Here is a 12,424-nt window from a genome sequence, read left to right as displayed (position 1 = left end):
GTTAGGGGTCTACTGTGCTTTAACTCTATTTAAATGTAACTATAACTCAGAGAGTCCTCCTGGAAAACAAAAAGTAATCGATCCCCCCCCCCCCAAAAAAAAAAAAAAAAAAAAGGGGGGGGGGGGTATACTCACAATACAGGTAATCACCAGTGTCTTTAACCCCCGTACGGATATAATGGAGGCATGTACAGATGTTCAGTGTGAATATATTTCAATGATCAGTTCACAGTAGCCCCAGGAATTAGCTGCCAAGCAAAACGTTCAATTATTTTACCAACTTTATCCGTATCGCTATTCATCCCGCTCTTCTTGGATCCGCGTAACGAAAGTCTCTGCGTCCTCCGGTTTGCCAAAAGTCAGTGTTTTATCCTTGTAGGTCACCAGGAGCCTGGCGGGGAGAAGCATCCCGTGTCTTATCCCCATGCTGCGGAGCTGTCGTCTCACGGAGTCGAACTCTTTCTGCATCTTATGTATGCCGGCTGCCATGTCCGGGTAGAAACGCACCGGTTTGTCCTCGTAGAGTATTTGCTTTTTGATTTTGGTCGCTTTCAGCACCATTGCCTTATCCCTATCGCTCAGGAATTTCATGATCAGTGTTCTTGGGGGGGCGTTTGGGTCGTTTCTCGGGCCAATTCGATGCGCCCTTTCCAGGAATGGCTTTGATTTCAGCAGAGGGATGTCCAGCGTCTCCGGGATCCAGGTTTCCAGAAATGCGCAAGCATCCGTTCCCTCCATCTTCTCCGGTAAATTCACCAGTCTCAGGTTAGCCCTCCTTGCCCTTGTTTCCAAGTCCATTACTTTGTCCTCCATATCTCTGGTTTTCTTTTCGAGACTCTGGACTTTTCTCTGAAGGCTATCGACCGTGTCCTCAGTGTCGGAAATGCGTGTCTCGACATTTACAATACGCTCCTTACACTCTCCGACCTCGTTTCTCACTCCCTCAATTGCAGCCATTATTCCGTCAAACCTGTTGGAGAAGTCGGTTTTCAAGTCTTTGATAGCTTCAAGAATCGGAGCGTGACTTGGTCCTTCCTCTTCAGCGCTAATTGACTCTTCCGACATGGCGCTAGCTTTAGCTTTTCCACTTTGTTTAGTTGGTCCGAAATCAATTTTAGGTTGTGAGGGTTTACCACGACCCCTGCCCGATTTACCTGGTGCAGACGACATAAAAGAGTCCTAAGCGTGGATACCGTTACAGTTTAACTTCAAAAGTTGATATTACGTTAGGTGTCTTGGCAAAGATTCACGGAGGAGGAAAGTCTAGCTAACGCGCCGCCATTTTTCAGAATCTGTAGAGCAAAATTTAGTATTGAAGTCTAAATAACTCAAAATGTGATGTCCACATATGTGGACGCCAGGTCCTAGGAGGTTAAAGGAGGTATTAATTGGCTCACCTCTGTTCTTTGTGCCCTCAGTACACACTCTGGACTCTTTATTTGCCTACTGGTGAAATAAATCTGTAAGGATGTAGTGGCATTTGAGTCTGTCTGATAACCTATTGTCTCTCCTGTGTATTTTTTCAGTCATTATTATATATGTTTAGCACCCACTAACATCTATTTAATCTATTTCTAATCTATATATTCCTTTCTATTTCTCATTTATTTGCTTTATAAATACATTTGGCTCGACTTTGCATTGAGAGATGAGTTTCATTATCACCCCAACCCGTCGCAGCAGATGGCTGCCCCTCCCTGAGCCTGGTTCTGCCGGAGGTTTCTTCGTGTTAAAAGGAAGTTTTTTCCTTTCCACTGTCGCCAAAGTTCTTGCTCATAGGGGGTCATATGATTGTTGGGTTTTTCTCTGTATCTATTACTGTAGGATCTACTGTACAATATAAAGCGCCTTGAGGCGACTCTTGTTGTGATTTGGCGCTATATAAATGAAATTGAATTGAATTGAATTATCCAAGTCAAAAACAATAGAAATGGTCTCCCATATAATAACAGGATCAATGTAGCTGCCACCCACCCCTCCAAACTCCACACTGATTTTTAAAGAATCTGGAACTGAGCGTAATTTATCTAAGCACTCACAACCAACTGTTTCACAAGTGGTTGTTATATGTAGAGTTGCCAAAATTAAATTGCTAGAAAGTCATGTTATATTTAACAGCAATGTTCATGAATGTTGAGACAACTGAAAATGATATTTTTTTGCTACAAATGATAATTGATAATAAGAACACAGGCTGTAAATCCCTTTAATTGGCTAGTTATTGCTTTGTACCAGTGAACAGTCATGACCAATCATTTCTGCATTCTGAGCCTTCAGACACATTTTAAGCTTACTTTCCCCCTCTCAGGTGGCCACAGTTTTAAATCATGCGCATCCCAGATGAGGTGTGAAGAGGAGGACTATGACCTGCTGGAGGAGGAAGAGGAGGAGAAAGTGGGCAGGCCCCAGCCTGTGCAGATTGTAGTGGCAAATGAGGAGGAGCATTCATTCTTCCTGCAGGAGCAGGTGCTGGAGCAACTGCTGCTGCAGAAGAAGGTCCAGGACCTCCATGTGGTTGTCGTCTCTGTGGCTGGAGCTTTTCGCAAGGGCAAATCCTTCCTGCTCGACTTTATGCTTCGTTACATGTACAAACAGGTAACCTGTCAAGTTCTGTGAAATTTAAATTGTTAGTTTCATCATAATCCTGCTGACAAACCTCACCAAATATATCCATTGACCTCAACTCTCGTCTTGGTGGAGCAGTCAAAAGAACCACTGAATGGCCCCACTCTGGCAAAATACAAATGCAAACTATACACCACGATAATGAGCTTATGGAATCTGGTTTATCTGAATTAATCATTAATTTCAGAATTGGCTTGTTTCAAAATGTTGAAAGTTGTAACGCTGTGAATAATGCTGTACACATATTTGATTTTTCTGAGTGTGGCTACTATTAACTGCGGTAGCAGTTTCTGTGTCCATTAACAGTTAATGTTCATAACCGTCACTGGGTGCTATGTCAAGCAGATGAGTGCTGCTCTTTGAAGCAGTTTCTGTCAACATACTGTATGAAGTCTAATCCACACTGACGATGAAGATTGGGAAATTTGGTTTACTAGGAGCAACTGGAACAGTCAGTATTTATAATTTTATGTTATGCTTATACTGCAGTGTTCATATCACTGCAGATGCAGCCCAATCCATCAGACTGCTCCTCTTTCCCCTTGCTGGTGAAGAAGACCCCGAGATACTTAAACTCCTGCACTTGGGGCATCAGCTTGTCCCTCACTCGAAGTGGCCCTTTTCTTATTGAGGACCATAACCTGTAACTTGGAGGTGCCAATACTCATTCCTGCCACTTCACTCAGCTACAAACTTCTCCAGTATGAGCTGGAGGTCACCTGCTCAGAAGAGATTATAAGGCCACCAAGGTGAAAGCTTTCTGCCGCTTGGCTACCCCTAGAAATTCTGTTCATAAAACATTATAAAGAGAGCAGGAGGACAGAGCAGCCTTGGCGGGGTCCCATCAAAAATAAGTCCAACTCATTGCTGGCAATACAAAACAAACACTTGTAACAGTTATACACAGACAGACTAGCTTGTAACAATTGATTGTTACAAGCTTTTAACACAAGGCTTTCCACATGTTTGCGTGTGAGTTTGGAATGCAGTTTGTTAGCTATACTCTTGTGATCTTCCAGTCATCTGATTCGTGGCTCGGCGGTGTGGAGGAACCTCTGACCGGCTTCACTTGGCGGGGTGGTTGTGAACGGGAGACCACGGGCATCCAGGCGTGGAGTGATGTGTTTGTAGTGGAGAAACCAGATCACAGCAAGGTCTGTGTCACAGCATCTTCTAGGCTGTTCCTTTTAAAATGTGGTGTGGGTATGTGTGTATATGTGTATAGCGTGAAAAAATGTTTCACCCCGTACTGATTTTTTTTTTTTTTGTTAACTTAAATTTGTCAGATCATCAAACAAATTGACACATGTAAAAACAGAAATGTGTTTTTTAAGTGAAGGCTTTTATTATTCAGGTGAAAATACAGACCTATATAGCCCTGTCTGTAAAAGTAATTCCTCCTATGCCATCTTTGTAAAGCTGAGTTTAATTTCTCTAGCCACACCCAGGCCTGATTACTGCCACACTTGTGACAAATGGTGAAAAATGGAACATTGGTAAACCTTCCCAGGAGTGGCTGGACAAGAACTTAACAAAGTTGCTCTAAGAGCTCAGTGACGACTCACAAAAGACTCCAGCACAACATCCAAAGTAGGTCTGACTTGCCTCAGTTACTGTCAGTGATACCGACTATGGAATGGAGCAATTGTCAACCACCTAATCTACCTACCACACAACTTGGATCTACCCGAATGACATTCTGATGTCTGTAGTGTAGCATAGGCGGATGGTAACAAAGAGAGGGAAGGTATTCCAAACTGATGGGATTGCATTAACAGAAGGCAGCATTGCAGACATCGAGGGCAGCTACAGGCACCTGGGAATCTCATTGGGAAATGGGAACCACGAAGAGGCCGCTAGGAAAGCTGCAACCACCAAGTACCAGCAGAGTGTAAAGCAAGTCCTGAGGAGTCAGCTTCATAGGAAGATCAAGATCCCGGCAATCTACACTTACGCCCTGCCAGTGATTAGTAGCATCAGAAACCCAAGACTGAAGAGGAGTAAGGAGAAGAAGTAAGGATGATGGAACGGCAGGCCACTACTTGGCCACTGTCAGAAGAAGTGTCTGACATCCTGTCAGTGGGTGGACAAAACTGGACTGAAAGACAGCACAGAGACGCTAATCATGGCAGCACAGGAACAAGCCATAAGTACACGATCCATAGAGGCTGGGGTCTAACACACTAGGCAAGACCCCAGGTGCAGAATGTGTGAAGATGCCCCTGAGACAATCCAGCACATAACAGCAGGGTTCAAGATGCTAGCAGACAGGGCATACATGTAATGCTACAACCCAGCAGGCATATTATACAGGAACACCTGGGCTGAGTATGACCTGGAAGTCTCAAGGTCAAAATGAGACATGCCCACTAGGGTCGTCGAGACCTAAGATCATGTGGGACTGCTAGATACAGACAGCCAAACTGGTGATGGCTAACCAACCGTACATAATAGTCGTGGACAAGCAGAGGAAGACAGCTGTAGTGATTGATGTAGGTATACCAAGTGATATCAGGGGGCTGAGAGAAGAACTCAAGAAGATGTCACTTGTCCCCCCCCTCCCGGGCAAGTGACTCCAACAGATCACAGGAACAACATCCAAGATTACTGTCCAGAAGAGTGCAGGACCCAAGCTTGAAGGATAAATAACGCCCTCGGGGGAGAGGGGAATTTAAAAAATATATATATTTATTTGTATGTATGTGGTGTGTATGTTTTTATTTTTACATCATTTTTCCACAGGTTGCAGTTCTACTAATAGACACGCAGGGAGCGTTTGACAGCCAGTCTACCGTTAAAGACTGTGCCACACTATTTGCCTTGAGCACCATGACCAGCTCTGTGCAGGTCAGTCATCTTTTTTATTTCTAGTATATTCTAGTTGTCACATAAGAAACTCTTTAATTCATTGTGATAGTATAACAATAGAATATACATTTTTATCTAGAAATTATGGCATCAACATTATGTGTGTTTCAGGTGTACAATCTTTCCCAGAATGTTCAGGAAGATGACCTTCAGCATCTCCAGGTCAGTTTCAGCCTGCAAGACAGCTTTACTATTTCTAGACTGAATCCTATAGCATAAACCCAATTCTCCAAAAAGTTGATTCTCTTCATCTGGACGTAGCGTTTTGTGAGAGAAACGTTTCGTCACTCATCCAAGTGACTTCTTCAGTCTCAACTGACTGCAGGTTTCCCCAACCTTATAAACAGTACATTTGCATAATGACTGAAACCAGGCCACTGAGAGGTCAGTCAGCTGAGACTGAAGAAGTCACTTGGATGAGTGACAAAACGTTTCTCCCACAAAACGCTACGTCCAGATGAACAGAATCAACTTTTTGGAGATTTACTTTCCTGGATGATTGAGAATGCATCAAGACCCCATGAACCCAATTATTTAGGTCATTTATTATGTTAAGTTATTTCAGCAACAATTAAATGCATCAAATTAGGGTTGTAACGATTTGAGTAATTCAAATAATTTGATTATAAAAAAATACTTGACAGAGCTGTGTGTTAAACGATGTGTCATTTAACACACAGCTCTGTTGTGTGCTAATGTGTTAAACGATGTAAATGCGAGCGTGGGTTGTACTAGACCATATTTATTTAGGCTTTCATTAAAAACGTTTTACGTTGAAAGTGAAATAATATCAAATGTTGTTGTCATTTTAATTGCGTTAATATTTAAACATATATAAGCTTTTTTTCACAAGCCAATAAAAAAGTATGGTTCAGTAAACCTGAGGGTCGTTAGATTGGACACTGAACTGTTATTAATATAATTTAACATCTACACATCAGCAGCACAAAAACCTTGCATCAACCCACATAGCAAAATTCGTATGGCCCAGATCTGGCCCACACAATGTGCTTACAAATGGCCCACATACCGCAAAGAATGACGGCCCTTTGGTGGCCCAGACCTGGTTTGCCAGGTGTGAACCACACATGGGCCAGCACAAGGCCAGTTAGAGACACACTGGAGGTCCTGTGCTGGCCCATGTGTTACCTCTGGCAAACCTGATCTGGGGCACCATTCTTTGTGGTATGTGGGCTGTGTGTAAGTTGTGTGCAGCCACGGGCCAGTTGCAGACACACTACTAGCCCAGTGCTGGCCCAGAACAGTTTCAGCTCTGGCCCCAGATGTCAGTCTACCTTAATCAAGCCATGTAATGACAACATGTGCCAGAACATAATAGTAACATGACAAAACTGTTCAGACAGTGAACGGACTGACTCTTACATAACGCTTTTCTACTCTCCCAGATTACTCAAAGTGCTCTATACAACATACCACATTCACACACTTTCTCTAAGTGCTTCCTAACTACATTCATACACATTCACGCTCTCGCCATGCAGACTGGAGGAGCCAGGGATCGAACCACTAACCTTCTGATCAGTAGGTGATCTGCTCTACCTCATGAGCTACAGCCACCCAGTGGGAAACATGAGTAAAGGGCAGGGGGGGCAGGGATAGCTCAGTAGGTAGAGTGGTGGCACCATGATCAAAAGGTCGGGGGTTCGATTCCACTGAACAGCTACCCTGAGGTACCCCTGAGCAAGGTACCGTCCCTACACACTGCTCCCCGGGCGCCCAATGGCTGCCCACTGCTTCACTGAGTGAATGGGTTAAATGCAGAGAGGAATTTCCCCACAGGGATCAATAAAGTACACTTTCTTCTTTAAACCTCACTAGGTTTTGGATAAAGTGTATACTCACAAACCTGTCAAATCTGCATTTGAAACGTTTGCTACACTGAAAAAAATATGTTGTTGGATTTACTTAATTCAATGGTGGACATTTGTTGCACACAGATGTTTTGCTTTGGCAGCAACTTAAACAATTGAGTTAAATTAACACAATTTATTCATGTTCAATAAACCTGTGCAATTTGTGTTGATAAAATGTGACTTAAACATGTTTTGATGAAGTAATTTGAGCTCTTGGAATATTTTAATCCTTCACAATTTTCTCACTTTATCCCAACACGATTCAATAACTTTTACCCAATACTACTTGGTCACTTAAATACTACATGTTATCTTCAAATTACATTTTGCTATTATATTCTAGTATCAAATACACAATTTTCAAATGGAGGCCTTATAACAGATTGTATTGTTCTCTTCCAAGATGGTTGCTGGCATCCACCAGTAACCTTTCAAAACAAAATGTCTAATTTCACTGCATTGACAGTAGGTAAAGAATTAAACTGACATTACTCCTCCACTGAATCTATAGTTAAATAATGTCAGTTCTTCCGTGTTCTCTGGAATCAATCACAGCAAAGAAATTAGACTCTTTCTTTTGAAAAATGTTACAGGACAATACAAAACATTTTTTTAAGGCCTCTAACGTCAAGATTCAGTTAAACAACAATTATAACTAAACAATTTGAGGTAATGTTAGTTTCCATTAACATTAAATTAGGTTACTGAATTGGCAAACACCTTCCTATTAACATTACCCATTTTACCCCAATAACTAAAGAAATTAGCACTTGCAGGTCAAAACCTTTATTCAAGAGATGCAAAAATAACATTGATACAGTGACTGTCAAAAATTACAGCACTGATCATACTGTGACATGTTGGTTCAAAACAGCACACTTAGAAATATTCAACGTTCTTTACTTCAACTGAATGAAACTGAAAATACCATTTCACACGACCCATATGGGATATTTAGACTGTATAACTGTTCACGCTACATCTCTTCACTAGTAAAAGAAAGAAAAAATACAAAGAGAAATTTAAAAATGCTGCCAAACAGACAAACAGAACTTGTACAGAGCAAAAGGAAAAACAAACAACACAAAAAAACGGCTCGTCCTCATGGCAGTTGCAGAGTATATAAAAATGAACCCTGCGATCTGTTCCTGGAATTGAGCTTCAAAAATGCAGCAGAACAAGTGTGAGATTTAAATGTCCTCTCACCTAGAGCTGGTCACCTACATGCATAACAGTGAGCTTTCCTTGCAGGAGCAGTTTTGTCTTAGTTGTGAGCTTTTCTTGAGAGCTGAGTTGCATCCAACTCCATTACCACCCTTTGAATCACCTCAAAAGTGTAGCAGAGTTGTGATGGGTAACTCATGTTGAAGGAATAAAAAAGGTCCAAACAGCATGGCTACTGCAAAGGTCACGTTATCCAGATCTTGAAGAACTACTACACCCTCGATGATGATGCCAACATCAGAAAAGTCATTGCCTGGTGCATCCTCTGGAGACAGATGTTCATTGTGGTTTTCTCAATCTGTGCAGTGGCCTCAGTCAAGTCCTGGTTAAACACAAAACATTTCTTTAAGATTCCTTTTTAAACTCATCTCTTTTGAATCTACCAGTTCTAATGTTAGAGTAATTTAAACCAATGCAAGCAACATAGTAAATAGCTATAGCCAAAGAGTGGCCTGCCATGCTGCCATTCATGGTCTAACAGAGTTTCTAAGAGAGGGTGAAAAACATAATAATTTCAAATGCTTTACATTAGTTTTTGTTAGAAAGACACCGGCCCATCAGAAATCCAGGTTATGTCACTCAGAAGATGTTAGAATTTAGACTTTCAGCCCCACAATTTGGTTAGCTGTTGGTCAGTTGGTCTTTTTTTTTTCAAACAAAAGCTAATGTAAATATTGGTGGGATTTTCCTTTGTTCACTAGAATGACAAATTTAAAGTTTTTTCACACTGATGTGACCCCTAATACAGGGGTGGGGGTGGGGCCTCAAGGGCCGGCGGCCGAGTTCACTACCAGGCCTCATGTGAACTTCAAATTATTAAAGAGGACTACTGGTCCTAACCAGTCCAATGAGGATCAAGTGGATAACTAAATGCATTTTTAAATGTTGCAAAGCCACAATCTACTCATAAAACACTCACCATGAACTCCTGCACCAAGATGTTGCAATTGTCTTTCACACAGATGCGGAGCACTTTGATGAGGGACTCCGAGCATTAATGTCATCCTTGACTATTATAACAAAGAAAACAGAGATTTGTGAACTTTTCAGTAGCACAGAAGAAAATGATCCCAGACAAAAACTCTTGACTTTTTAAACCAGTCAACATGCAACACCAGCATCTACAAAGCAATATCAAAAGTTCCTGTTTGACATCAACTTTATGGATATATAGTTTCCAGAACATTTATTTTTAAAAAAAGATAAATTTTTCTCAGTGGGCCAGTAAATGCATGACGAAAATTATGGCATCCTTTCAGTGGAATCAGTACTCACAGGTAATAGTTGACTGTTTCAATGGATGTAGCATAAAAATCTTTTACTGACCTAATGCAATACATATACACTTTGTAGTTAAAGAATTTTAAAGTTCTTACTGTCATCATGGCAGCTACATCCTTTAGCTTTGTGCCCTGTTCCCCCGATCACTTTGCAAACACTTTCAGCAGACTGTCAGAGAGAAACTCAGCTCCGTCAGAAACCTTGACTGTAAAGGCAAGGTTGGGATGCACTGGAATGCTGCATTTTATCTGAAATGACATAAAATTATTTTGAAATAACAGCAGGCACTGTGCTTGGTTAATCAGTAATGTTTTGTTGAATAAAAACTGTGTTTCCAGATCTTATGGGATTAAAAAAATCCAAAGATGTTTGTTTCTGATTTGCAACCCAAGAACCCACAAGTTACAACCTCATTTTAGTTCAAGTGTGCATTAATGTGAGTCCAGTAATCACCTTTCTGGCAATACATACAGGTATAAGTTAAACCTATGGCAGATTTTGGATTTCTCAGTTGTATTAATAGGGTGGTCTATTTGAGTATGCATGCACCTAATAATTATAAAAAACCTATTATAATTAAGTTACAGAAACCTTAAGCGAAAATAGAATATACTTTCTTACCATAACACCTTGAACCCACAATCCATCAGCTGACTCCTGGTGAAATGCAGAATAGAGGTCGTCTCTCAATGTGCAGCAAAAAAAACAAAAACAAAAACAAAAGGACAGCAGGTGAGGGCAGGAGGGGTAGGGATGTAAGCTAGCATAATGCCGCTGATGATATTAGCTAAAGCTGTTCAATGTCCAAAATCTCACTAACACCACGGTGCAGTAAATACACAATGTAACTGAAGAGTCAGTTGGCAAATCTATTCACACAGAAAACCAAATTATGTTATGAGTGCCTCGTAATTAGGTTTAATGTGATATTACGGCTCTTGTGCCAAAGACAAATTCAAATGAAAAAGCGCCAATTCTTTGACAACAGATAAAACAGCAAATAAGCTAACGGCTCTTTTTTAGCATGTTACATGGCGACACTCTAGACGTTTAACTACATTTGGCTGAAATATGGTAAATATTAATTCAAAAAATCAAGACATACCAAAAACGTAGAGTTGGCTGCTCGACTTGACTGAGATGGATGCTTTTTTAAACCACGATCCAAAGCCCGCGAGATGAAATCACGCGTGGTTTCACGAGATTTAACGTTGCTATCTTATTGACTTACTTCACCTGAACATGATATGAACAATTTAATACACCCTTTCTGCATATCATGTAGTTTTTACACTATATAGTTACATTTATCTTTAAAACATGAGGCAATTGTGTTAAATACATGCAAGATGCTTACATAAATCCAAGAGATGGCCAGTCCCTTTTTTTCAGTGCATATAGGGCTGGCCCATATCATATTGTTCACGGTAATACCGGTATAACGTTGGGCAACGATAAGAAAATGAAATATCGCAATAGAATATGGGTAAAACGTGGATGCGCAGTGCCTTTGTTTTCATACGCACATGGCGGAAAAAGCATGGCGGCGACGGAGAATGAGAAGGGCGAAAGCGGATCGTTGAATGAAACGGATGAACCAGAATTGGTTTGTAAAAATGCTGCAACTTCAGTGGTGTGGAACTGGTTTAGCTTTCGTCCGTCAGATACACAACAAAGCACTATTTTTGGTAGAGCATGCTAGCGGGCCGTCGTTATTACCGTTTTTTGGAAAATACGGCACACTTAAAATCAATCCTTTGATTTTTCTGAAAATCGACAGTGCCCCTTATAATCCTGTGTGCCTTATGTATGAATTCTGGTTGTGTTTACTGACCTCGAAACGATTTTATGCACACGGCGCTCGAAAATCTGTCAAATGTTTTAGTACGACTTTGCTAAGCTACGAACCCGCACCGCTTGATGGATTGTCGGAGCATTACGGCTATCATAGGCAGGAGCCTCGCGGAGTGATACGTACTGCGCTGTGTGTATAACGTCTTTTTATGTTTTCTGGATATTATACATGGTTATGCTGAGGATATGTCGGCCAATTTCCACTTGAAATGCCTTTTGGTTAAATTGTCAGCGAGGAATTTGCATTTGCACTGTAAAGTTTTTATATAACTTTAATGCACATAAAAAACAGCTGCTTGTTTAAGTGAAACTACATTGATGTTTGTTTGTTTTTTTGCACTAATAAAGTTGTGGAGTTGTAAAGTGTTTTGTCTAGTGTCAATTATATTGTCAGTTATATCGTTATCACAAATTTTCAAATGTATATCATGATAAATATTTTTGGTCATATCGCACTGCTCTATTACCATAGCAGTATAGTATTGCAACATGGCATTTGGGTCTTCTAACTAAAATGGGAAAATAGGAACATAAATAGTGCCACCATTGCCAGACCTGGCCCACATCTGGTTCACATACACCCACCCATGACACCAGTCAGTCAGAAGTGCCAGCTTGATGCCGGATCTGGACCAGACCTGTCTGTTATGTGGGAAAGCACAGGGTAGACTTCAGAATGCTCAGTTTTCTTCATAGCA

The 12,424-nt window shown here is 41.0% G+C and overlaps 1 protein-coding gene and 1 long non-coding RNA gene across 4 annotated transcripts; one reads left to right on the top strand and one right to left on the bottom strand.

Moving 5' to 3' along the window:
* Nucleotides 1-1,864: 1,864 nt before the first annotated feature.
* LOC102311901 (atlastin-2) lies at nucleotides 1,865-5,655 on the top strand (the record flags this gene model as incomplete). The annotated part of the gene is given in 4 exon segments (XM_005953126.3): nucleotides 1,865-2,595; nucleotides 3,645-3,779; nucleotides 5,368-5,472; nucleotides 5,605-5,655. Coding segments are annotated over 4 exon segments (642 nt in total), but the record flags the coding sequence as incomplete, so codon positions are not given.
* Nucleotides 5,656-8,595: 2,940 nt separating this feature from the next.
* On the bottom strand, nucleotides 8,596-11,011 carry LOC121812442. Of its 3 annotated transcripts, none has more exons than XR_006053059.1 (4): nucleotides 10,494-11,011; nucleotides 9,968-10,120; nucleotides 9,511-9,601; nucleotides 8,596-8,913 (listed from the first exon to the last, which is right to left on the bottom strand). It is a non-coding gene; the product is annotated as an uncharacterized LOC121812442 (long non-coding RNA). The 3 variants fall into 3 exon arrangements; XR_006053058.1 differs by having other exon boundaries at nucleotides 9,511-9,596; XR_006053057.1 differs by having other exon boundaries at nucleotides 9,511-10,120.
* Nucleotides 11,012-12,424: the final 1,413 nt, after the last annotated feature.

Source organism: Haplochromis burtoni, unplaced genomic scaffold, assembly GCF_018398535.1.
Source record: "Haplochromis burtoni strain Fernald_Lab_line unplaced genomic scaffold, NCSU_Asbu1 Contig_596, whole genome shotgun sequence".
NCBI lineage: Eukaryota > Metazoa > Chordata > Actinopteri > Cichliformes > Cichlidae > Haplochromis > Haplochromis burtoni.
The sequence above is the reverse complement of the archived record's forward strand: the minus strand, read 5'-3'. Positions and strand labels throughout refer to the sequence as shown.